This window comes from Rattus norvegicus, chromosome 8, assembly GCF_036323735.1.
Source record: "Rattus norvegicus strain BN/NHsdMcwi chromosome 8, GRCr8, whole genome shotgun sequence".
In the NCBI taxonomy this organism is placed as follows: domain Eukaryota; kingdom Metazoa; phylum Chordata; class Mammalia; order Rodentia; family Muridae; genus Rattus; species Rattus norvegicus.
The window spans coordinates 75,131,242-75,156,043 of record NC_086026.1 but is presented as its reverse complement, the minus strand read 5'-3'; the positions used below and the strand labels follow the sequence as shown (position 1 = coordinate 75,156,043).

General features: G+C 43.4%; 1 protein-coding gene across 4 annotated transcripts in view; it reads left to right on the top strand.

The window, feature by feature from the left end:
* Window positions 1-24,802, top strand: part of Zfp609 (zinc finger protein 609) — a 133,370-nt gene that overhangs the window by 87,002 nt on the left and 21,566 nt on the right. For all 4 annotated transcript variants that reach the window (NM_001173371.1, XM_039081824.2, XM_063265861.1 and 1 more), the window contains one exon: window positions 9,818-10,043. In NM_001173371.1, the coding sequence (NP_001166842.1) occupies window positions 9,818-10,043 (226 nt within the window). The remainder of the gene's footprint in view (window positions 1-9,817; window positions 10,044-24,802) is intronic.

Below are 24,802 nucleotides of genomic sequence, written 5' to 3'. Positions count from 1 at the left end.
CAACCAAAAATAACCTAATTTTCCTAATCTTTTTGTTGAATTTGTCCCTTAAGATTAAGCTGAAGGCTTGCCTAGAAAGTACAGTGCCCTAGGTTTAATAGCCAATACTACAGAGGTAAAAAGAAAAGGTGGTTGTGGCCCACACCTTTAATTCTAGCACTCAGGAGGCAGAGTCAGGCAGATCTCTAAGGCAAGCCTGGTTTACAGAACAAGTTCAAGGACAGCCAGGGCTACACAGAAAATCCCTGTCTCACAAAACAAGACAAATAGGTAAGTAGGTACACCGGTACATATGTACACATATCTGTACATATGTACACATATCCATACACATGTACATATATAGAGAACCTCAAGTGATGTAGCTAAAATATTTCCTGCTTCTGTTCTAGGTAGACACAAATGATCCTTCAATGGGAACCTCATTTGCAACTACTACATTCTTTAATGACTTGTTTATATTTGATTTATCACGTGTGATCTAGAGGCAGGAATCACACTGTTTACCATTTACTACACTGAAGTGCTTACCTCATCATAGATATTTAATGGTGTTGAGTAAAGAGAGAAGCAAAGGATGATTGTAAGAAACCATATTTAATTCAAAAGCAAGGCATGCTAGGTGCCTTCATCTTTTCACCTCTTTTCACCCCAATAGAGTTATTAGGTGGGTAGATTAGCATGCCTTGGTTTTCATTAAAGTATTGGGGGTAGGGACCTTATAGAGTACCAGATGTTTGTTGGTGCATATGGAGGGTGTGTACCATAAGAATGCCTTTAATCCAGTCTTTAATCCACATTTTTATTCTATCACAGGTTACTAAATAAAAAATACCATATTCTTGTGGGTCATATAGTGGTCCAGACTTTTTTAAGCAGTGATAGGAAGTGGCTCAAGCCATGGGGATTTGGTTCATTCTAAGAAATGGGATTTACTAGCTTCAAGTAAAGGCTCAAATGCTATCTAGTTTCTGCCATTGCTATGCCCTGTTCTGCTTTTCTTTGGGCCAGCTTCATCCTCAAGCAAACTTACTTCTTTCTTTCCTTCTTTTTTAAGGCTTTTATTATTTTTATGTGTATGGGTGTTTTGCCTTCATGCGTCATGTGTGTGAATGGTACCTAAGGTGACCAGAAGAGGTCATCACATCCGGAGTTGCAGAGTGTTAGTGGCCATGTGGCTTCTGGGAAGTGATCCTGAGTCCTCTGCAAAAGCAGCCAATCTCTTTCCCTCAAACCCAGGAGAGACTTCTTCATAAGCCAGGCAAAGTGACCTCAGGAAGCTGCAGATTTAATTAGTCTTCATAGCTCAAAGTATCAAATAAAAAAATAATCTAGAGCTGGAGAATCTATTCCATAAAGTTAGGATAGCCCAGGCCTGCTGCTGTAGTAGAGTGTGCTCACAGGGATGAGCTTCCTATAGAAAAGAGCAATTCCTTTACACGAGGAAGGAGAGTCAAACCCAAGCCTGGCATGGCTGTGCACACTTGTCACCCTAGCACAGGGAAGAGGGAAGCATCAAGATAATGAGTTCGAGATCAACCTGGGCTTCCTGAGACCTTGTTTAAAAGGGGGGGGAGGGAGGGAGGGAGGGAGGGAGGGAGGGGGGGGGAGAGAGAGAGAGAGAGAGAGAGAGAGAGAGAGAGAGAGAATATGAATATATGAGAGAGAGAATATGAGAGAGAGAATGAGAATGAGAATCTCAGAGCCTGCAAGTTGGCTTACTGCATAAAGATATTCACTGTCAAGCCTGACAACTTAAAATCAATTCCTAGGGACCCACATGATGGAAGGAGAAAACCGACTCCTGCAAGTTGGTCTCTGACCTCCATACAGTATGACAAACACCTGCATTCCTCCACACAATAAACAAATTAATTTAAAAAGAAGGAAAAGAACTAATGTTAAAAATGAATCACTATAAACATTGCAGATGCTATCTAAACACTGGATGTCTAAAAGAATTCATAGTGCCACAAGAACAATAGAAAGTTGTGCTTAACAAAGCACTGTTGTGGGGCTGGGGATTTAGCTCAGTGGTAGAGCGCTTACCTAGGAAGCGCAAGGCCCTGGGTTCGGTCCCCAGCTCCGAAAAAAAGAACCAAAACAAAAAAAAAAAAAAAACAAAGCACTGCTGTTGTTGTTGTTGTTGTTGTTGTTGTTGTGTAATAAATTTTAATTGTGTATACTAGTACTGTCTACAAAACATTTTATCTTCAGATAATCAGGACGATGATGCTGATAAAGTACAGGTACTTTTGATGTTTTATCCAGGAGACACTGTGTACCAAAGCATGCACATAGTCCCAGCTCCTTGGAGGAGTGAGACAAGAGGATCACTTGAGCCCAAGAACTCAGCCTGGGCAACATTAAAGAGCAGCAGCTCAGTATCTTAAGGAAGGAAGGGAAGGACGGAAGGAAAGAAAGAAGGAAGGAAGGGGTATAATGTATCTGTGACCACCCAGCTATTAATACAGCTAAGATTTCCACCAGTCTGTCTTTTAGTTCAAGATAATTTTTCTGTTACTTGTGATAAAAAATATCATAACCAAAGTATCCTATACAAGGAGTTTATTTGGCTTATGGCTCCAGAGAAGAAAATGTCTGTCATGTCATGGAGGCAAGGCAGGAAGCAGCAGGCAACGCAGCAGAAAGAGATGCTGAGAGCCCATATCTCAGCCACAAGGACAGAACAGAGAGAGCAAATTGGAAGTGGAGTGAGACTATGAACACTCAGAGTCTACCCCAGTGACATATTTCCTCCAACAATGTCACACTTCATAACCCCTGCAAAAAACAGTACCACTACCTGAGGACCAGGTGTTTAAATGCCTGAGCCTATGGGGGACATTCTCGTTCAGACATTACAACAATTATATACAATGTGTGCTACATGAGATTCTGTCTCAAACACACAAGCTTTGCATTGTATTTATTGCATTTTTGTGTGTGGGAAAAGAGCCATAGCACATATGTGGGACAACTTAAGGGCCTTGATTTTACTCCCTCCATCATGTAGGTCCTGGGGAGCATTAAACACAAGTCATCAGGCTTGGCAGTAAGCACCTTTACCTGCTGAGCATCTCAAGGGTTTGGTGTGTAGAAGATATGTATAGAACTCAGCAAGCTTGGCTGCTGAGAAGTTTGAGTAGCAGGACATGGTAGAACTATGTAATCATAACACTAGGAAGATGATCTCAAGAGGCTCAGCTCAAGTTGGAACCCAGTGAGGTCTATATTATGAATTTGAGGCCAGCCAGAGCTAGATAGTAAGACCCTGTCTTTAAGAGGAGGAGGAGGAGGAAGAGGAGGAGGAGGAGGAAGAGGAGGAGGAGGAGGAGGAGGAGGAGGAGAAAGAGGAAGAGGAGGAAGAGGAGGAGGAAGAGGAAGAGGAGGAGGAGGGAGAAGAGGAGGAGGAGGAGGAGGAGGAAGAGGAGGAGGAGGAAGAGGAGGAGGAGGAAGAGGAGGAGGAGGACGACGACGACGACGACGACGACGACGACGACGACGACTCTATTACAATAGTTGTCATACCACTTGAAGTGTTAGACTTATACTTTAAACTTAAATGCCAAGGGCAAGAAAGTTTCCTGTAGAAAATGATGTCTCTCTTACCACAAGATGTGGCAAACAATTTGTAGATAGGAAAGCTGAAGGGGAGAGAAGAAACTATAATTAGAATATATTGAATGAAAAAATATTTTCAATAAAAGAAAAAGGCAAAAAAAAAAGAAAAAGGCTACATAAAAAAGAGAAAATGTCTCACAGTTATGGGCTCATTAAAAAATGTATCTTAGATGACGACTTCTAATTTCAGGTAAGTTTTATCTATCCTTGGTAATTCTGCCAAAGAAATGAGCATTTAGAGAAGGTAACTCTTTCCCTCGTCAAGGGTAGGCATGAGTTCTGTCAGTGATTTGGTTGGTTGGTTGGTTGGTTGGTTGGTTGATTGGTTGGTTGGTTGGTTTGGTTTGGTTTGTCGAGAGGAGGCTTCAATAGTTAGTAGAGTGTAGGGCTAGAGTATCAAAGGATAACATAACTTCCTCTTGCCCCTGCCTCCCAAGTACTGGCATTACAAGTCTGCACTATGATTTGCAGCTTTAACATCCTACTTTCTTTACGGTCTTCTCTGATTATTTTGAATAAATCTGAGTATCTATCCTTTCCTGCATTAATTATTTTTTTGGAAAAGGTTTTCTTATGGCTACTGTCATTGCCAGTATAACTAATTTTCTGCCTTTTTAATATGTTTAATTTTTTGTTATGTGTATGTGGGAATATCTGGGCCAGCAGAGACAAGGCAGATTCCTTGTAGCTAGAACTACAGGCCATCTGAGCCACTGATCAGGATGTGGGAACTGAACAGGTCCTCTGTAAGAGAAGGACATGCTCTTAACCACTGACCTCCTTTCTGCCTTTTAACTAGAAGCATTAAGGTATAAAATTCACATTGTGAAGGGGAAAAGGAAGGAAGTCTGTCCCAAATATTTCTTCTTTAGAACATTTTCTATCCCAAAACTTTATTGCAGCCTTGAACAATTTTCTCCATCAGTGCCTCTCCTGTGGAAGTCAGTGTATAATTACTTCTTGTGGGGAGATTAATGACTTTGGCCTTTCTATATTATTCTTTCTGTCCCTATCTCTGAGCTGCCTGCCTGTCAGCACCCAGGGACCGTAATAGATGCTACTGAGAACCTTAATGGATGCTATTAAACTAATATGAAAGGTGAACTGAAAAGAAATATCACCAAAAGATACAGGAAATGGACTTTATGGAACTTCGGATTTGTTCCAAATTCTTGGTCTCTTTTCAGCCTTCTGCTTGTTTTTCTTTTTACCTGGCTATGTAACTGAGCCCAGGGAGGCCTGGTAAAAATGTCCTAATTCAGAGATTTAAGAATTGGTTATAGTCATTGAGACATTGGATGACCTTAACTTTTCACATCCCTACACTTTATTTTCCCTGTTGTTGCCAGTTGATTGACAGTCTGTTTTTGGGCCTTATGTAGGTGAAAAAGATAGCAAGTGAGTTATTTTCTGATTTTAATTTTCTTGCAGAGTGATAAATGAAGCAAGCAATGCTTGTTCCAGAAAATAGTTGAGTAAGACATACTGTCAGCCATCTAGAGTTTTCATTTGTTCATCTTTGTTTTACCAGACAGGGTTTCTCTGTGTAGCCCTGGCTGTCCTTGAGCTCCCTTTGTAGACCAGGCTGGCCATCTGCCTCTGTCTCCCAAGTGCCAGGATTAAAGGTGTGCACACCACACCACCTGGCGCCATCTAGACTGTCAGGTGTGTGTCACAGTGTTACTGATAATGCATATGACTTTGTGTAGATTCTAACTGCACCCAGATGATAATTAAGTGAGTTGGTATTATAATTAAACTGTGATTCTCTGTGATTGTTCTTTAGATTTCTGTGGGAAAGGAAGATTTCTTTGCTTTCCCATACTTTCCTTCTAATTCAGTGCATAATAAAGTAAAGCTGACTTCATACAGAGACAGAGCTCTGCTTAGTGACTCTGACCTGCAGGACAGTTTTGGCGTATGTGTTGCTGAGCTATGAGAGCAGGAGAGGCAGCTCTGAGTGAGTGCTTATCTGTCACGCAGGAGGCCTGGGTTCAGTCCCCAGGGCTCTTACATAAACAGGGCCTAGTGGCATTCCCAACAGATAAAATAGTACAGGGAGGGGATCCTCAGCCACATGTTAATTTCAAGGCTAGACTTGGATTCTCCAAAGGGAGGAAAATCTTTGGAAGTGGGAATGGTGACTTATACATGTAAATTCAGCACTATGAAGGATGGGATATTAGGCGGGTGGGTTGTGATAAATTCAAGTTCAGACTGGACTACACAGCAAGAGCTTTGACAGCCTAGACTAGACTGAGGCCTTACCTCACACCACCAAAAGAATTTTAAAAATAACAACAAAACAGTTAAATTATTAGCCAGCTGTGGTGGCACACATCTTTAATCCCAGCACTCTGGAGGCAGAAACCGGGGAATCTCTGAGTTTGAGGCCACAGCCTAGTCCACAGAGTGAGTTCCAGGACAGCTAGTGCTGCACAGAGAAACTCTGTCTTAAGAAACAAACAAGCAACAACAAGACAATCCTGGGGTGTAGCAGGCAGCTTCTGTTGAGGTGCTCACTAGCTAAGTTAGTGTGATGTAGACTGCTCGGAAGCAGCAGTGCGTTTCCACCTTACAGCTGATCTTTTCTGTGTCAGTGCAGAGTTGAGGTCGGCTCTCACAGACAGCATACTAGAGTGCCTTTCTGGACTGAGAGCAGGAGTAGCTATCTTTCTGGTGACTTCTGTGTCTGACAGTGCTGCCTCAGACAGAGCATATGCAAGCAAGGCAATCGCAAGTTCACAGAAGGGTTTTTGCTCTTTGTTTTGGGAGGTTTGTTGATTGGTTGGTTTAACTTTCTTCAGGATCCGGGAGGTATTGAAACGGGGTTTATCACAAACTCCTTTGTACCCCAAACTGGCTTCTTGCTCACAGTGATCCACTAGCCACAGCCTTCTGGATACTGGGATTACAGGTATGGGCCACCACACCCAGCTGTGTCCTAGATTAGATCAGTCTTGGTATCCAAGAAACAGTACCTTGCAGGAACTTACCTTAGTACCAGAAAAAAAACTGTCTATACTGACTGATACTGCTCAACCTTAGTTCTTTCTTATAAAAAGAACAGAAATACAGAAGTAGATAAAATGTAGATGGTCTGTATATTGTTTCTGACTTTTCTTTTCTAGCAATACCTCTCAAAGCTGTATATCAGCACTGTAAAGTAGTAGTAGGAACATTCCAGTTCACTTTAAAACCTATGGAGTGTGTGTGTGTGTGTGTGTGTGTGTGTGTGTGTGTGTGTGTGTGTGTGTGTGTGCACATACATGTATATATAGAGAGAGGCCAGACATGAGTGTCTGATGTCCTCTTTTATTGCTCCCCTGTTTTGTTTTGTTTTTGTTTTGTACGAGATCTCTAACTAAACCCACAGTTGCCATTTTGACTAGCACAGCTGATCAACAAGCCCCCGGAATCAACCATCCATCTCCACTCCACTTTCCATTGATGGAGTTAAAGATACACACTACCACACCCAACTTTTCTATGTGTGCTAGGGATCTGAACTCAGGTTCTCATGTTTGTACTATACCCACTGAGCCAGCTCCCCAGATCCTATGTATAGAGCTGTTTGTTTCTTTGTTCGTTCGTTTGTTTGAGACAGGGTCTCAAACACTGGCTGGCCTGGAACTCACAGATATCTCCTTGCCTCCTCCTCCTGAGTACTGGGACTAATTTAAGGTACCGTCATGCCTGGCTTGTGTGAACAGTTTAAAGAGTCTTTCAAGGGCCTATCACATGACAAGAAGAAATTACAAATTTGTGATTTTTCAAGAGAACAGAGCACTCATCATATAGCTTATACTTCATTTTACTTTATGAAAAAGGTAGTGTTGGGGAGTGTGAGTAGAAAGGTATGGATTTTGGCAGCTCTTTGGGGACCAAAATTAGTCAAAGAATCAATATGTGAACATTCTGTGAATTCTGAAAGTGTTGGTTGATCTGTAGTAGTGGTAGCTTTGTAAACTAAGAAATCAGAGCCAGCTACAAAAACATGCAGGCAGTATCTAAACAACTTTGAGACTGGTTTTTTCAAGTCTGAGAGGGTACACGTAGGGGAGAGTAGTTTATAGGCAGAATGGCGGCCATGCACTAACTTAACCCTAGGCCAGAGTTCATAGGAGCTTGGATCGTGGCTGTGTTTCTGTCTCCAAAAGTCCCTCTATTCAAAGACCACATTTAGCATCCTTGTCAGGCTCGTCTATTGATCAGGATTCGTCACTCCAAAGAACCAGATTTAAGCCAGCTGAAGAGTCTTTCATAAGGAGAAGGGAACCAAATCCATAACTAATTTTTTTAAGATTTATTTATTATATATAAGTACACTGTCGCTGTCTTCAGACACACCAGAAGAGGGCATCAGATCCCATTACAGATGGTTGTGAGCCACCATGTGGTTGCTGGGAATTGAACTCAGGACCTCTGGAAGAACAGTCAGTGCTCTTAACCGCTGAGCCATCTCTCCAGCCCCATAACTCATTTTCTAAGCTTGCTGATTAGTGTCATGTGTTCAGAGGAAATCAGTTCATGCGTGTATTAAGTACTTTATATGTTTGCAAGATTCTTAGCTAGGATTTGGGCATTATAGACTCACCATTGGTAATTTGTCAACTTGATATATGCTAGTATTCAGCCAGTAACGGGGGCCTGGACAGATGGCTCAGTCCTTAAGAGTGCAACTTTTCTTGTAGTGGGCTAGAGTCAGGTTTCCAGAGCAGGTTGAGTGGCTCACAACTGTTGATAATTCCAGCTCTAGGAGAATCTGACATCCTCTACTGTCCTCCAAGGTCATCCACACACAAACTCACACACATAATTAAAAATAAAGTAGGGGAAGAAGGGTTTGGGATTTTAGCTCAGATTAAAGCTCATGCTGAGCAAGCACACAGCCCTGGGGTTTGGTCCTCAGTTGGGTGGGGTGTAATATTTAAGTAAGGAGCTGGAAAGATAGCTGCTCATCAGTTAAATGCACTCACCGCTCTTACAGTGGGCTCTAGCTTGGTTCCCAGCAGCCACTGGGAACTCATAACCATCCATAACTGCAGTTCCAGGAGACCTGACCCCTGACCCTTTCCTAGCCACACATACATAGAGTGTATGTGTGTAGACATGTATGTAGGCAAAATACTCATACCCATACAGTAAAAATTTTTAAATCTTTTTTAAAAATAAATTTAACATAAATAACAAAGGACAACTATCCACCTTGTTACTTCCAAGTGTGTTTTATTCTGGAACTTGAATAATTTATGTTCTGTAGGGTTCTAAGTTTCAAAGTAGATTACTATGCTGGAATGGATTGGCTTGTGCATCATAGCACCATCTCCTATGTCTCCATCACAGACAAGCGCGATGTTAGTGTCCTGTGTGAAGACGCTATCCTCATTGACCAACCACAGCTACTTTGAGTTTAAGAAATTCCTATCAGATTGCTCCCAGACCTCCTACAATTTGTAAGCCTTCCCCTAGCTAAAGTTGTATTAAAACTTCTACGATAATTAGGAATAATGGCATCCCTAAATCTGGATTCTCTTTTTCTCTAGCCTGTATTCATTTATTTTAAGCTCATGGGTTGAGTGCTAGTAGGAAGTACAATGGTGTCAGTAATGTATACCTCAGAAGCTGGAGAAATAGAAGTCTGTTTGCCATTTTGTTTTGTTTGGTTTTGGTTTTGTTTGTGTAGTGCAAACTGGAATTCAGGTTCTGCCTGCCTCGGAGATGGAGGCAAAGCAGATCTTTATGAGTTTTAAAGGAGCCTGGTCTACATAGAGAATTCTGGGCAGGTGAGACCTTAGGTGGTGACTGGGGAGACATATGCAGGCAGAAGGGTAAGTATGAATTCAAAGCCAGCCTGGGCTACAAAGTGAGACTCCCTCAAACACAAGAAAATAAAGCTAGACATGATACCACATGTTTAATATCAATATTTGTAAGATTAGGAATTCAAGGGTAACCTTTGCTAGCTACACATGGAATTTGATGCTAACCTGGGTCATTCTCTTTTAAGTAAACAAGAATAAGTAAATAAATACATAGCTTCTAGATGTTGTCATCTAAGCCACATGTTTGTAGTGGGATCAGGAGGTAGAAGTTGAGAGGAAAGGACAAGTGGGACTACGTTAAATACAGGAATCAGTGTGTCCTCCAATGGTCTTCTTGTAGCTCAGCTAGTGCTTCTCTTCTCTTACAGATGGAGTCCCCGGTCTCCACCCCAGCGGTGCTGCCGCTGCACCTGTTAGTGCCGGTGGTCAATAACGACATCTCATCTCCCTGTGAGCAGATCATGGTCCGTACCCGATCAGTTGGAGTCAACACATGCGATGTGGCTCTAGCCACAGAGCCTGAGTGCTTAGGCCCCTGTGAGCCTGGAACCAGTGTCAACCTTGAAGGCATCGTGTGGCAGGAAACAGAAGATGGTAAGTCCATCATACCTTCTCAGTTGCCTCTGCAGAAGAGTCCCTAGAGGATTAGTGGTATAAATATTGCCACCAAAAGATGGGAACGGGCTGGAGAGATGACTCAGCGGTTAAGAGCATTAACTGCTCTTCCAGAGGTCATGAGTTCAATTCCCAGCCACCACATGGTGGCTCACAACCATCTGTAATGAGATCTGGTGCCCTCTTCTGGCCCGCAGTCACATATGCAGGCAGAATGCTGTACATAAAATAAATAAATAATCTTTAAAAAAAGATGGGAACAATGCCAAGCACCTGTAAGAGTATTCATTGTCCCCTCTTCTTGGCCATGCCCACACAAAGGGTGGAAAGAGAGGTGACACACTTTTTAATATTCTTACCCTTTCTAGAGATGTTTGCTGTAGTTCTGGAAATTGTAAGTAGGCTCATGCTCCAGCCTTGTATACATCCTTCCTTCTAATGAGTGCTTTCCCTCACGCCTTCCTTTCATTCTGAGGGGAAAGAATTTTTCTGGAGTGATATATTGTACTCTTTGTACTGACTACCTGGGAGAATCTTTTATGTGCATTAACACATGGGACCTGTCTCTTCAAGATTTCCTCAAGATCTAGATTCTTGAGTCAATTGTCCTGTTAATCATAGGAACTACATACAGATACTTTAAAAATACTTGTAGGCCTCTAGGCTTTCTTTTGCACCTGACTTTGTACAAAGAAAAAAAAAAACAAAAATCTAAATATTACCTGTGTTGAAAGAGGTTCTGAGCACTGTTGGAAGTACCACAGAGGTTTGGGCGAGTGAGTGTTGACTCTGTTGCCCATGGAGTCTGCTGTCCTGGCAGCATCCCAGCTCTAGAGCGCAGCATAGCCGCACTCCTGGGCTGCAGGGCTGCCCCATGGGACAGTTCCTAAGCTGACTAGGACCTCTGGGTTTTCTCCTTCCGGTTGTGTTGTTTTGTTTCCTTCTCCCCTTTTCTTCCTCTTTTGTAAAGGCGATTCACTAGACCCAGGAAGGACCCTTCAGTTACATAAATTTGTTTTATGAAACATGGTGGCTCCCATTCATGGTTTTCCTTACTCTTCCAATTGGTACACACAACTGAGGAACTCCTGTATTTGGCCAGCTGGAAGGGCCTGGACAGTGTCTTGATTTCACTTGTTTTATTTTATTTTATTTTTTAACTAAAGCTATATAAAGCTTGTGGATTAAACAGAATAAATTTCTAAATTTAAAAAAAAAAAGAAAGAAGTTCTGAACTAGAGGTAGTTAGGTAGGTGGGTGGGTGGGTGGTGGGTAGGTAGGTGGGTGGGTAGGTGGGTGGTGGGTAGGTAGGTGGGTGGTGGGTAGGTAGGTGGGTAGGTAGGTGGGTGGGTGGGTGGGTAGGTATAGGTGGGTGGGTAGGTATAGGTGGGTGGGTAGGTAGGTAGGTGGTTGGGTGGTGGGTGGGTATGTAGGTGGGTGGGTGGTGGGTAGGTAGGTGGGTGGGTGGTTGGGTGGTGGGTAGGTGGTAGGTAGGTAGGTGGGTGGGTGGTTGGGTGGGTATGTAGGTGGGTAAGGTAGGCTTTGAAGTAATGTCTTATGTAGTCTAGAATGACCTTGAACTTCCCAATCCTCTTGCCTCTACACCCCAAGTGTGGGGATCACAAGGCATCAATCATTGTGCCTGGCTCTGGCATGGAACTTCTAGTCCTCCTCCTCTGCCTCCCAGGGGTTGGGACTGGGCATGTATCACCATGTCTGGCTATCTAGAATGATTTCTTTGCACCTGAGGTACTTCCAAGACAGCAAGGCTGACTTTAGGTAAGAATTCCAGAAGGCGCTATCGTTTGTCCTTGTTTAGACAGCAATACTAAGCCAGAACTGTTGGTCTCTTTGCTATATGTGCTTTACACAGAGTTGGTGGTGTGACAAAAGGAGCCTCTGTCATTAACTGTTGTGACTCTTGACCTGAGCTGTAACCAGACGTGAAGAAGCAACCTAAGAGAGAGGGGGATTTTTTATTTGTGGGACTGGAGGGATTTACATTTTAAAAAGGGATACATACAGTCATGGCTGGCATGGCTGGAAGCCATGATAGCAGGAGCATGAGGCAGTTGGTGAATCTATGTTAAGAAGCAGAGAGTGGACAGGAAGTAGGGTGGTCAAGCTGTGAAAACCCAAGGCTCACCCTTCCTGTAAAAAGGCCCAATCTTCAGAAAGTTCCCCAACCTTCCAAATCAGCCCCACCAGCTAGGAACTCAGTGTGCAGATGCATGAGCCCATGCTATCATTTCACCCTCACACCCAGCCTTAATGTTAGCCCATGTCACACTTTTTTTAAAATTTTTGTCTTCCAGCTGTTAGCTGTACATACTTCAGAAATAACTCAAAAATAGTTTATTATATTTACCCATATTGGTATTTGAAGTGTCAATCCACTGTTCACTTCTGTCTGAAGAACCAGTTTGGTAATTCTAGATCTGGTCTGCTGCTGTTCTGTGAAAATAAGTGTTTTTCCTCCATGTATGTATGTGGACCATGTGCACAGTGCCTGTGGAGGTTAGAGGAGGATGTTGGATCCCCTGTTGGGGGAGATTAAGCTCCATGTGGTACAGGGACTTGAACCAGATTCTCTGCAAGAGCATTAGTGCTTTTAACATTTGAGCTGTATCTCCAGCCCCCATTGTGACCACCTCTATTAGAACTAACAACCTTCAGGCATGCTGTACTCTCAGAAACATGAGTGTGAAGAAACCCCAGAGGCAAGCAGGGAGGTAAGGGGTGTTGGGTAGGCAGCCCTCCTGGCTCTGCTGCCCTCCCAGCTGCCACTCAGAACTTCTCTGCTTGTGGATGACTTATATGCTGTGTCCCTTTGAATTTTTTATTTAAAAATTCTGCCATTAAAAACAAAACTATGGGAGCTAGAAAGATGACTTAGCAGTTAAGAGCACTGACTGCTCTTCCAGAGGTCTTAAGTTCAATTCCCAGCAACCACATGGTGGCTCACAACCATCTGTAATGGGATTCGATGCCCTCTGAAGACAGTGATAGTGTATACACACACACACACACACACACACACACACACACACACACCAAAATAAATCTTTAAAATGAATAAAAATGTATTAAAATGATCTAATGAAGCCCAGACATGAATAGTGCATATGCTGTGGTCCAGCACTGGGGAGGCCGAGGAAGAAAGAATCATAAATATAAGGCCAGCTTACGCTGCTAAATTAGCAAGATCTCCTTGTCTCAAAAATAATAGCATAAATAAAATGTATTTTTAACAGTTGAATATTGGTAATAGCTTACAATTTTGGAGGGTGTGTGTGTTTACATATGTGAAAGATGTGTTCTCAAAAACAAAAACAGCATCACTTAGGTTGGCAAGATGGTTCAGCACAATCAAGTCTGACAGCCTGAGCTCAGTTCCCAGAATCCACAGTGCAAGAAGAGAACCAAATCCTGAACGTTGTTCCCTGATCTCCACTTGTACTGGGTAGCTTGCACCCACCCTCTCACATCCTCCCACAATGAAAATTCAATCAGATTATATTTACTTGTTTTATTTGTTTGTTTTTTGAAGAGCAAACAATGATTTTGTGAGGAAAACAGTGAGGACTAGTAAGTAGCTACATTTATACAGACTGAGGATGACTTCTGTTCTACAGCTTCTGTTAGGCAAACTTCTGGCCCTGTTTCAGACTCTGGTTGAGCCTTGCTCTTGTGTGTGGGTTGGCCTTTTCTCCACTAGGCAGTAGTTTACTATGAAGTTTAACTTGCTTATGTAACTCCTCCAAGAAACTGCCCAGAGCGTCTTAGTGCTCGCTTACTTACAAACCTGCTGTGAGTCCTTATCTTTCTCAAAGGGGAATGAGCCTCCATGACTGTCTTTAAAGAAACAGGTAGCTGACCTTTTGTAATTCTGGTGTAGTAGAGTTTGTGTATAAACTGTGAAATGCCGAGTTTTCAGTATTTGTATTTAGCTCCTGGTTTTTCTTACTACATTAATTGTCTTTTCCCCTCAGTCTTGCTTTAGGCAGCACTCACCTTGAGAAAGGTGTATGTAGTGACCAAGCTTTCTCCACCACTTAGCATACTGCATAGTAGCCAGACTCATGAAAGCCTAGTAGTCATTGTCTGGCACCACAAATCTTCATAGCAACAGACCACTACATGGCAACAGCGGCCACACAAAGGAAACATTAGGCAAATCAATACCTACTTTCTCCCACCCTGCCCACACCAAAAAAAAAAAAAAAAAAAAGCCGACATATTTTTCCTATCCAACAGCTCCCTCCCAGGGTGCTTCAGGGCATGATGTGTTTCTATACCCGAGTGGATAGTGTTATCTGTCCACTATCATATAGTTAATCCTGAAGCCCTACAGAGAAAACTGAATCATAGGCTCTTTTGAGTTTTATTTTACGAATTGCAAAATAGAGTACTAATCTTCAAGGGAAAGAGACCTATTCCTTATTGTAACCCACGTCTTCTCACCCCCACGCCACAGACACATGCCAACAGAGCACAGGGAGACAGTGCATGCAACCAGGGTGTAGGTTTATGAGTAGGTAAGGTTGTTTTGGAAATTCCCCTCAGATCCTGTGGAACACAGGCCTATTTTGTACCAGTGTACAAAAGAGTCATTTAGTTGCTGAAGCTTAAGTGTTCAGGTAAGTGAAGCCTGGGCCATAAATGCAGTTCTGGTAATGACCTGGGTCTGAGCACTCGCCTAGCCCCGACTTAACTTGAAAGTCAGAGTTGATTGCTTCCATGCTCTGTTGATAAGCTCACTCGGCTAGTGTGTGCTCTGTTCTCCCCTTTCTAAAGAGAGATGGTTGGTCTGTGTGATCATTTGTGTGGGACAGAAGGCAACATAGTCCTTGTCAAGTCTTTTTGTAATGAGATGTAGATGTTGAATTCATTGGCCTTAGTGCTCACACTGCTAAACACAGGTCTTGGGCCTGCATCACTAAGAAAGCTGCTGTGGCAATGATGGGCAGAAGCTATCAGCAGTCTTGGCATCCAGCCCTTTCTCCCAGGGCAGCAGCTTTAAACCAGTTCAGGCAGAGCTTTGCTCCCACACTGCTGCTACATGTTAACTGTTTCTTAATGAGGAGAGAGAGAGAGAGAGAGAGAGAGAGGAGAGAGAGAGGGAGAGGGAGAGGGAGAGATTGATTTTTTTCCTCCTCTCCCTGCTGTCCTGCTTTCCCTCTCATCCCCTCTCCCTTCCCTTCTTTTTCCCATCTGAAACTAGAGGTCGTTCTCCCCTTCTGATTCCTCATTATCCCTTCTCCCTCAGGCTTTATGGAACAAAGAGATCACAGGGCATCAGCTTTATAATTTAGGAGCTGGGGATAATTTCCCCAGGACAGAGTGGGTAGGCAGCTTACTCCTCCTGGCATGAGACAGCATTGCTAAATGGCCTTACGCTATGTCTGCCAAGGATTAGGTTCTGTTAGGGCCATTCAGGCCACTCTGTTTCTGAGTTAAATTATAGTGAGGAGCCAGGCCCATGTACTTTCATGGGGGCAGGATCAGGAAAACATGGAAAGTGTCATTTTTAGGTCTTGCTAATTGCTTAAGGAATTTGTGTCTAACCCCCTGCCCCGGTGCTTACTCCTGCCAGGTTCTTTATTCCTTCCCGTTGTGGCCTTCATGGCCTTCTCCATAGCAACAAGCTACAAGACAAAGGCTTGAGTAGACTCCCACCCCGTCCCCATCCAAGTTCCCCTGTATTTTCTTTTTCAGGTTATCCTTAAAAAGCCTAAAAGACTGTGAAATAATTTTCTACTTCTGTTGAGCTCACAGTCAAACGTAATGTTTAACCCTAAAGTAACTGAGGGACTAGCTTGCCCAGATACCCGCACCTCTCAGGGATTCACAGGTCATTTAAAATTAAAGTACGTGGAATAGTGCATTTTATCGTTTACCAAGTTTCCCTCTGTTTTCCAGTGGTTAACTCTCTTCTTAGAATTACATTTTAAAATCTCTTGAATCAATATCAGCGTGGATAAAGAATGGATTAAAAAAAGGAAAAAGAAGCCTGCAGCTTGGCTGATTGTCTGAGCAACAGAACTGGCCTGTGTCTCACCAGATGTGCCACTGCCTGCCTTGTTACACTCCTCACTGTTGCACGGGAGCCATAAACCCAGACACTTGGGTTTTTATCAGTGAGTTTCATTGAACAGTGTGGTGTATACATGAACCACACATATACAGACCTTTGAACTTAATGGATGAATTTGCCCTGTGTTACTAGGACCTAAGGTGAAGAAACACAGTATCAGAATACCTCTCGGTTCCCCCCATCAGTCCGACTGCTAATGTCATGAGTTAGTGTTTCCCATTTTGAAGTGTGCATGCATAAATCTTTATATGTGTCCTTTTCCATGTTGAGCTGCTCAGCGTTCTGCCAGTGAGTTGGCCATCCCGCGTGCAGTTAGTTCACTCTTAAGACAGGGTCTCACTCTGTAGCCCTGGCTGGCCTGGGATTCACAGAATAGTCAACTCTAACATCTTGTCTTGCATTCACTGACCTATGTAAATCTTCTGTGATGTTTCTCTTAAGTCTTTGTCAGCTCTTGGGTTAGGTTGTAGGTCTTTATAGCTTTGTAGTTGATGTATACTGGAAGTGGGTCAGATGTGTTATAAAAATCTTCTGTGCCTTGCCTTTTCTGTAATGTCAATCTTTTCGTGCATATAAATTTCATTTTATTAAACCTGGTTTGTCTTTATTTTTCCTTTTTTTCTGGGGGGGGGGGGTGTCCAAATGGAGAGGTTTAATGAGAGAAGAAGAGTAGAAGGGAGATAAGTACAGGTCGGCCATGAGCGTGTGGAGGAAAGTGTGGGGATGGGGAGAGAAGGGACAGGGAAGAGCAGAGAAGAGCGAAGCGAGGAAGGACTAAGAGCTTTTTTCCTTCTGATATTAGTGGGTTTTTGTGTTATGTTTAACAATTTTGCATAGTCTTAGATAATATTCTCCTAAGTTTCCACTGAGAACCTTGGGTTTTTTAACCAGTTTTTTATCTAGGGTTTGAAATGAGAGTTAAGGTTGTTTTTTAATCTTGTGGGTCTGAAATTGGTTCGGCACCTCACAGAAAGCACCACCATTTCCTGCCCTGCACAGAAGACACATTTGCCTTAATGGGAAATGTCGTGAAGCCGTTTCTGGGCTCTCATTGTCTCTCTTTGCATTCATTGTCTTCTTCATTCTTCCATGAATACTACATGGCTTAACTACCTTTGTATAAGTCTCGATGCCTAGAAGTGTAAGTCCTCTCTCTAGCTGGGTTGTTCTTGTAAGGCTGTCTTGGGTGTTCTCAGCAGTAAGCATTTCCACATGAACGAACGTAGGATCAGCTTGTGACTTGTTAATGAAAGAACCTGCTATGACTTTTGATTGAGATTACATCGAGTCCACAGGTGAGTTTGAAGAGTCAAAGTTTTATCCTTCTCCTTAAGCTAATGTTAGTTAGTGAGAGCTGGGCTGAGGGTCAGAGCAAGTCACTGACAGCATTTGTGCAGCTTGAGTAGAGCATGTGTTAGATACCAAGCTCTTCCCCACCCTGGTATTCTAACCTGCAGGGTACGATGACAGGTGTGTTTACTGTACAGATGCCCTCCACAGTGCTGGTTTGCTACCATTACCACTATTCTCCACCTACTGTGACCTAGACTTCTGTTTCGCAACCACAATTTAATGAGGCTTGAGTTAAGATAAAATGTGACTGATTTCATTGACACTTGATCTGCCTGTGAGGCTACATTAGTTTCCTAGTACTCCTGAAACAAACTAGTAAAAGCTGGCTGACTCAGAACAACAGTGAGTTATGCTCTCCATTCTGGGGTTAGAACTCTGAAAATGTTGTAGGGCCTCCTCTCTCTCTCTCCCAGTTGTTCACAGAAACACTCCTTGTTTCTAGTGTTACTGCCCATCCATGACTTTCCTTGGCCTTTAGGAGTATCACTCATTCCCATGTTGTCTTGCTTCTGGGTCTGTATCCAGAGTCCCCTTTTATAAGGCTACAAGTAATAGCCAGTGGTGGTGTCCTGCTGACATTCTAGCACTGGCTGTTGGAAGCAGAATGTGTAGATGTTTGAAGTCAGCCTCAGCTAAATCGTGAATTCAGAGCCAACATGGGCTGTATGAGCTGTCTCAAAACAACAAAGATGCTATTTTGAGGGACCTTGGATTGGAATGTATATGTGGGAAGAAGCACAATTTAGACCATAGCAGGAGCTGTAAATGTTGTGACAGTTTGGAGAAAGGAAGGATGTCTAGAAACAGTTCCTCTTCCTACCATGGAAACTTGGCATGTCTGTCTGTGTGATGTGGAAAGCTGTGGCTTCCCAAGACCCCAGGGCAGATGACCTGCCCTTAGACCAGCCAGTTGATTGCCTTTCTCTCTGCACTGCTCCCCTGAATTGCTGCTTCCACTGAGTGCTGCTCTCTTACCCTGAAACTGCCAGGCAGAGGTTACAGAAAGATAAATAGGTTTCCAAAGTATGCTGTTCCTCTCAGGCTTTGAATGAAAAAAATATAGAAAGCAAAGGTGTGTGTAAGGCAGCCCTAGCCGCGCTGTCACCTGAACCCTCCGGCTAGGTCAGAAAGCAGTAAAGCTGCACACAGTGTGAGTCCATCTCAAGCCCAACAACTGTTTCCTCAAAGCACTTGGACTGAGCTATGACCCCTCTTAACTCTAGGGATTTCCAGAGAAAGGTTCCAGCTGATAAGATGGCCTCCAGCCGTGGCCACAGTGTATTTATGCTTCAGCAAGAGAGGAGGGAGGACACAGCAGTGTAAGGAAGGGCATGTGATCTGATCCAACTTTCCCAGTGTGAAAACTTCGAGATAAAAGGAAGAAGCCTCTCAGATCTTGAGCCCTCTTCCAGAGGCTCCCCGCCCATCCACAGCGGGGAGAGGTTACATTCAGAGTGTTGTGCTCTGGCTTCCCTCAGCAGCCTTCTTCCTGCTTCTAAACTTCTTCAGCCTAGAATGCTCAAGTGAAGAGAGTAATGGCTGCTCCATTTGTGGGGTGGGGGTGAGGCTTCTTTACCTTTTCCAACTGGAGAAGATTTCAGAAATAAGAGGCTAAGGGGTTTTGTTTTCTGTCAGCTCTAAATTTGAAGGTAAGCTATATTAAAGACACCCTTTTCTACAGCAGTATCTAGGTTCTGTGTATATTAAAGTATATAGGCAGGGATTGTAAAATACTAAAGTAAGTCTTACCCAGTTAGCTTCAGTCAAGTTTTTAAGGGTAAGACCAGGTGTTGTTGCTGTTTTTAAAGATCTTCATGTGCTTCCACCATGCAAAAACTTTGTTACTCACCCTCCATGGAGTTGAGTAGAAGACTGCCCCAAACCGCCTTCCTTGGATCTCCTCAGAGACTTCCTTTAAGGATATTAGTGAAGGACTCCTGAAGAGTGAAGGTTCTCTAGGAAAGGAATCCTTTCTAAAAGAACAGGAGCCACACCTATACCTTTAGATTTCTAAGTTTGGAGGACCCATGCATTTGATTCTCAGACTCAGGAGTTGAAATGGATGAATTGCCAGAATAAATAAGATAAAAACCTAGAGATGTTGCTAATTTGAGTTTGTGGCTGCATAATGATCTGGCGAAGATGTCACCATCGTTAAAGTGACCATCACGCAAGTGTGAGAACCCAGCTTCTATCCAATGAGTTCATATAAAGTAAGCTTGGTGAGGCAGGGGGTGGTAGCACATAGTTTGATCCCAGCACTGAGAGACAGAGGCAGGCGGATCTCTGTGAAGTTACAGAGACCCTGCCTTGAAAAGTCAAAATAGAAAAAGAAGGAAGGAAAAAACAAAGTGGATGGCTTCTGAGGAGCAACCCCAAAGATGGTCCTCTGGCTTTCAACTGCACATGCACACACATGACCGTATGTGTAAGGAAAAAATTAATAAATCTTGCTGTTTATACATAAGGAATTTATAGCATGACAAAAACATATCTAATAATTTAATTGCAGTAGACAAATTTGAAACTGTGCTTTGCTCAGAATCATGGCGGTTTCTGGTGGTTCCTGCTGCGTTACAACCCTGTGGGTACCTGTTTAAATAATTTTTTTTTCAGGTAAGCGTGCCAGTGGTTTCAAAGTGATGTGTGTTGGTTACTTTTGTGCAAAACTCTGTTTGTTCTGAAGACTATTCACTCTTGTGACTTTAAGGCTATATTTACCCTTTCTTTACATCTGGGAAACAGTGCTCTGAAGCTGACAACATTATCTGTGGCTCGCCCCCTAATGGCAGCATTGGAGATGTTGAGTCAGGAAGGTTGTCAGAAAGCTCTAAGCCAGCCAGAACAAAGTGAGTTCAAGCTACAGCCTGTGGTAAAGTAAGACCCTGTCACAAATGGGAAGGAATGGGGAGGGAGAGAATGAATGAGGTCAGAAATTTATACGTCCTTTAGTAACATATTAAAATTGGATAGTAGATTAAAACATACCAGAGGGGCTGGGGATTTAGCTCAGTGGTAGAGCGCTTACCTAGGAAGCGCAAGGCCCTGGGTTCGATCCCCAGCTCCGAAAAAAAGAACCAAAAAAAAAAAAAAAAACATACCAGAGACAGTATGGAAAATAAAGCAGTTACTCTGTTTCCCTACAGAGGATTTTGCAGTCGTGGTACCTGGAGTCTCATATCCATCTTCTGAGTCCTAACCCACAACATTCCTGGCTCCAAGCCAAGGCTAGACTATGGCTCTGGGTTCCCAGAAACTGGATGAACTCTTCCTCTTCCTATGTTGTGTCTCAAGAGAACCAGAAAATTTGTCACTGGTATTGATTGGGAAGAGAGGTTTTTGTTAGACTGTCGTCGTCTCCTTTTCCTCACCTCATCTCGATACTGGCAAACAGATATGCTGCCATTCTTCAGGAAGAAACTGGAGAGGCTGGCGAGATGGCAGCTCTTACACTTGACCTGGGTTCACTTCCCAGCCCACAACCAGCTAGACCTCTAGGTCCTTGGGAACCTGACTCCCTCTCCTGACTGCCAAGAGTACCAGGCACACGTGTGTGCATGTGATACACAGACATACTTGTAAGCAAAACATCCATACATGTGAAAAAGTAAAAAGAAAAAAATTAATAAATTGGAACAACACAGACATCATAAGTGGGATTTTGATGGTTGTGTTGTGACTAGAAGGATCTCTATTATAAGAAGTATAGTCAAGGAGAGTATATTTTATTAGGAAATCAAAACTGACAGCATTTATAACCTCGAGAGAAGAGTGCACTAAGTGACAGCTGGCACCTGTGTGTATGTGTCAGCAACAAGCATGAGCGCTGCCGTCTCTCCAGCCTCACCAGTCACTGGTGCTGGGCTTAGTTAGTTTTCTATTTCTCTGTCCAGCTAAGCAAGTACAGCTTCCTAGGGTACCTTTTTTATTTTTAAAACAGTGAAAAATCTTCACTGTATTTTGTTTTGCTTTGTGAGGAGGGCTGGTATTTAAAAATAACTAAATAAAAGCCAGATGCGGTGGCTCTCACCTGTTCTCTCCTTCAGAAGCCTGAGGCAGGAAGACTGCCATGGGTTCAAAACCATCCCATTGCTGCAAAGTAAGACCTGTCTAGAAAAACTAAATAAACAAAATCACCCAGAGATTCCAAAGCCATATGTTTTCTTTTTAACAGATTAGGGATCCTTTCCTCTATGTTTTGAGGTCTTTGTTTACTTAGAGGAAACGTTCTCAAGGTTAAATAGCCTCTGATAACATTTTGAGTAACTGCATAACATTCCATGTTAAGGATTTATCACGATTGGCTTAGTTCTTACATTATTTTTAAAGATTTATTCATTTATTATTATATATAAGTACACTGTAGCTGTCTTCAGACACACCAGAAGAGGGCATCAGATCCCATTACAGATGGTTGTGAGCCACCATGTGGTTGCTGGGAATTGAACTCAGGACCTCTGGAAGAGCAGTCGGGTGCTCTTAACCGCTGAGCCATCTCTCCAGCCCGTATATATAATTTTTTAAAAGATAACCTCTATAATTTTCTAGTGCTTCAAATTTCGAACTTTGCTTCCCCCCCCCCTTTCCTCAAAGATAGGGTCCCAGGTTGGCCTTGAACTCATCATGTAACAGAGACTGACTTGAACCTCCTGGACTGGGATAAAGGTGACCTGGTGTTGAGTGTCAAACCCAAGAACTCATACCTGCTAAGGAGGCATCTTCCCCACTGAGCTCCATCCTTGCCCTGCATCTTGTTCTTATGTCGTCAACAGGACCCCACAGTCACAGGAGACGCACGCAGTGCTTTGTAGGGATGACTTTGCAGCCTTAACCTTCAGGGTTCCTGTTCCCTACTTTTCCTTTCAGTCCCATGTTGCTTTTCACTTAGGTGGAAATCCTTCTTTATTCCTGGGTCCTCTCTTGTGCTTTGCCACCTGTGTGCAGCCTTGTTACTGCTGTTTTCTTTTCTGGTAGAGAGCAATCAAACATAAAATCAATAACTGCTTCTCAGCCAAAAATAAACCCATGGGTATTGATGTCTTTCAGGCTAGTCCACAACTGTCTTCTCAACTGTGGTCCATAGAGTGTGTAGTGTTCTACAACAGAAAATACTGAGCACCTGAGAGCTGAGAAAGTATGTCTCTACCTTTGAGGCAGCACAGTTAAAAATACAGTTGTAATATTTTAGAGCCATACTGATTTGGGTGATCTGACTGATGAGGCTACATTTAAATTGGGTTTGGTTTTGTTTTGTTTGAGACAGTCCTATGTAGACCAGGCTGGCCTCAATGACTTGTTAGGTAGGATTGCTCTGAGCTTCTATTTTCCCACCTGTAAAGTGGGACAAATAGTACTATGGGGATTACTAAGAGTAAATGTGAAGTAACAGAGAAGATGCCTAGATATAATCATTAGTGTCCCATCTAGAACCCGGCCTGGAGGACTCCTCTCATAACTTCAGTTGTATTATCCTGGGATCTGAATCTTGAATAGACATACTCTGCATGTGAGAACAGTTAAGTTCTTAAGTCTTCTAATGTATCATTTCATAGTGCAGTGCTTCTCGACCTTCCTAATGCTGTGCGACTCTTTAACATAGTTTCCCATGTTGTGGTGACCCCCAACAGTAAAATTATTTTCTTTGCTACTGTCATGTATCGTAATATAAATATCTGATATGCAGATGAAAGATTCATCCCACCCCAGCCCTAACCCCGGAGACATGACCACAGGGTGAGAACTGCTGTCCTGGTAGAAGAGGAAGATGAATAATTATCCCAAAATATATAACGAATTTTGTCTGGCAGTAGACATAAATAGAATCAGGAATTTGAGGCCAGCGAGGCTGGAGAGACGCTCAGCAGTTAGAAGTACAGACTACTCTTTCCCTGATTTTGGTTCACAGCGCCCAGGTCAAGCATCTCACAACTTCATAAACTACAGCTCCAGGGAATCCCATGCCTGAACTCCTTAGGCACCTGAACAAACCCACATGAATAAAATCATAAGAGTAGAGTTTTTGTTTAGTTTGTTTTGTTGTGTGACCAGGTTTCTCTGTGTAACAACCCTGGCTCTCCTGGAATTGCTTTTGTAGACCAGGCTGGCCTTGAACTACATAGTTCTACAATACTGCAAACCAAGCACACTGGAGCAAAGACAGAAAGATCATAGGTTTGTACACATACTTGTGTACACACAGCAACCAGAGGACAACTTTCCATAGTTAATTCTCTCCTACCGTGTGGGTTTCAGATTCCACACTCTTGCCTTCCTGTTTGCCTTTTCCTACTGAGCCATCTTGTGACCTCTGCCTTTGTTTTGTTGGTGGTGGTGGTAGTGGTGTTGGTGATGGTGGTGATGATGGAGGTGGAAGAAGTGGTGGAGGAGGAGGAGCAGGAGGAGGAGAGGAAAGAGGAGAAGCAGGAGGTGGAGGAGGAGGGAGGAGCAGGGTGGAGGAGGAGCAGGAGGAGGAAGATGTGGAGGAGGAAGAGGAGAAACAGGAGGTAGAGGAGGAGGAGCAGGAGCAGCAGGAGCAGCAGGAGGAGGAAGAGGAGGAGGAGCAGGAGCAGCAGGAGGAGGAAGAGGAGGAGGAGCAGCAGGAGGAGGTAGAGGAGGAGGAGCAGCAGCAGGAGGAGCAGCAGGAGGAGGAGGAGGAGCAGGAGGAGGAAGATGTGGAGGAGGAAGAGGAGAAACAGGAGGTAGAGGAGGAGGAGCAGGAGGTGGAGGAGGAGCAGCAGCAGCAGGAGGAGCAGGAGGAGGAAGAGGAGGAGGAGGCAGCAGTAGTGGTGTTCTGAGGCAGTCTTACAGTACAATAGCACAGCCTGGCCTGGGGCTTCTTTCCTCTGCCTCCTGATTGCTAGGATTACAGGCATGTCCACCCATGTAAAGCCATGTTTACCATAAAATGGGTAGAATGACACAGTTGTTCCCTGTCACATTGGTACCAAGTGATAGCAGACAGCCTTGCTTCCTTTAGGATTTGTGAGGTGATTTATTGTTGTTGCTATTGTTGTTTGGTTGGTTTGATTTTTTTTGAGACAAGGTTTCTCTGTGCAGCCCTGGCTAGCAGACCAGGCTGGCCTGGAACTCACAGAAATCCACCTGCCTCTGCCTCCAAAGTACTGGAATTAAAGGCATGTGCCACAAGCTCACTATGTGAGTCAGAGTGACCTTTAGCTTTTTGTTTTATTGTGGGGGAGGGGGCGACAGAGACAAAGGGGAGAAAGAGAGAAGGGAAAGAGAGGGGTGACCTTTATCTCTAACCTGTTGTCTCCTAAGTACTAGGGTT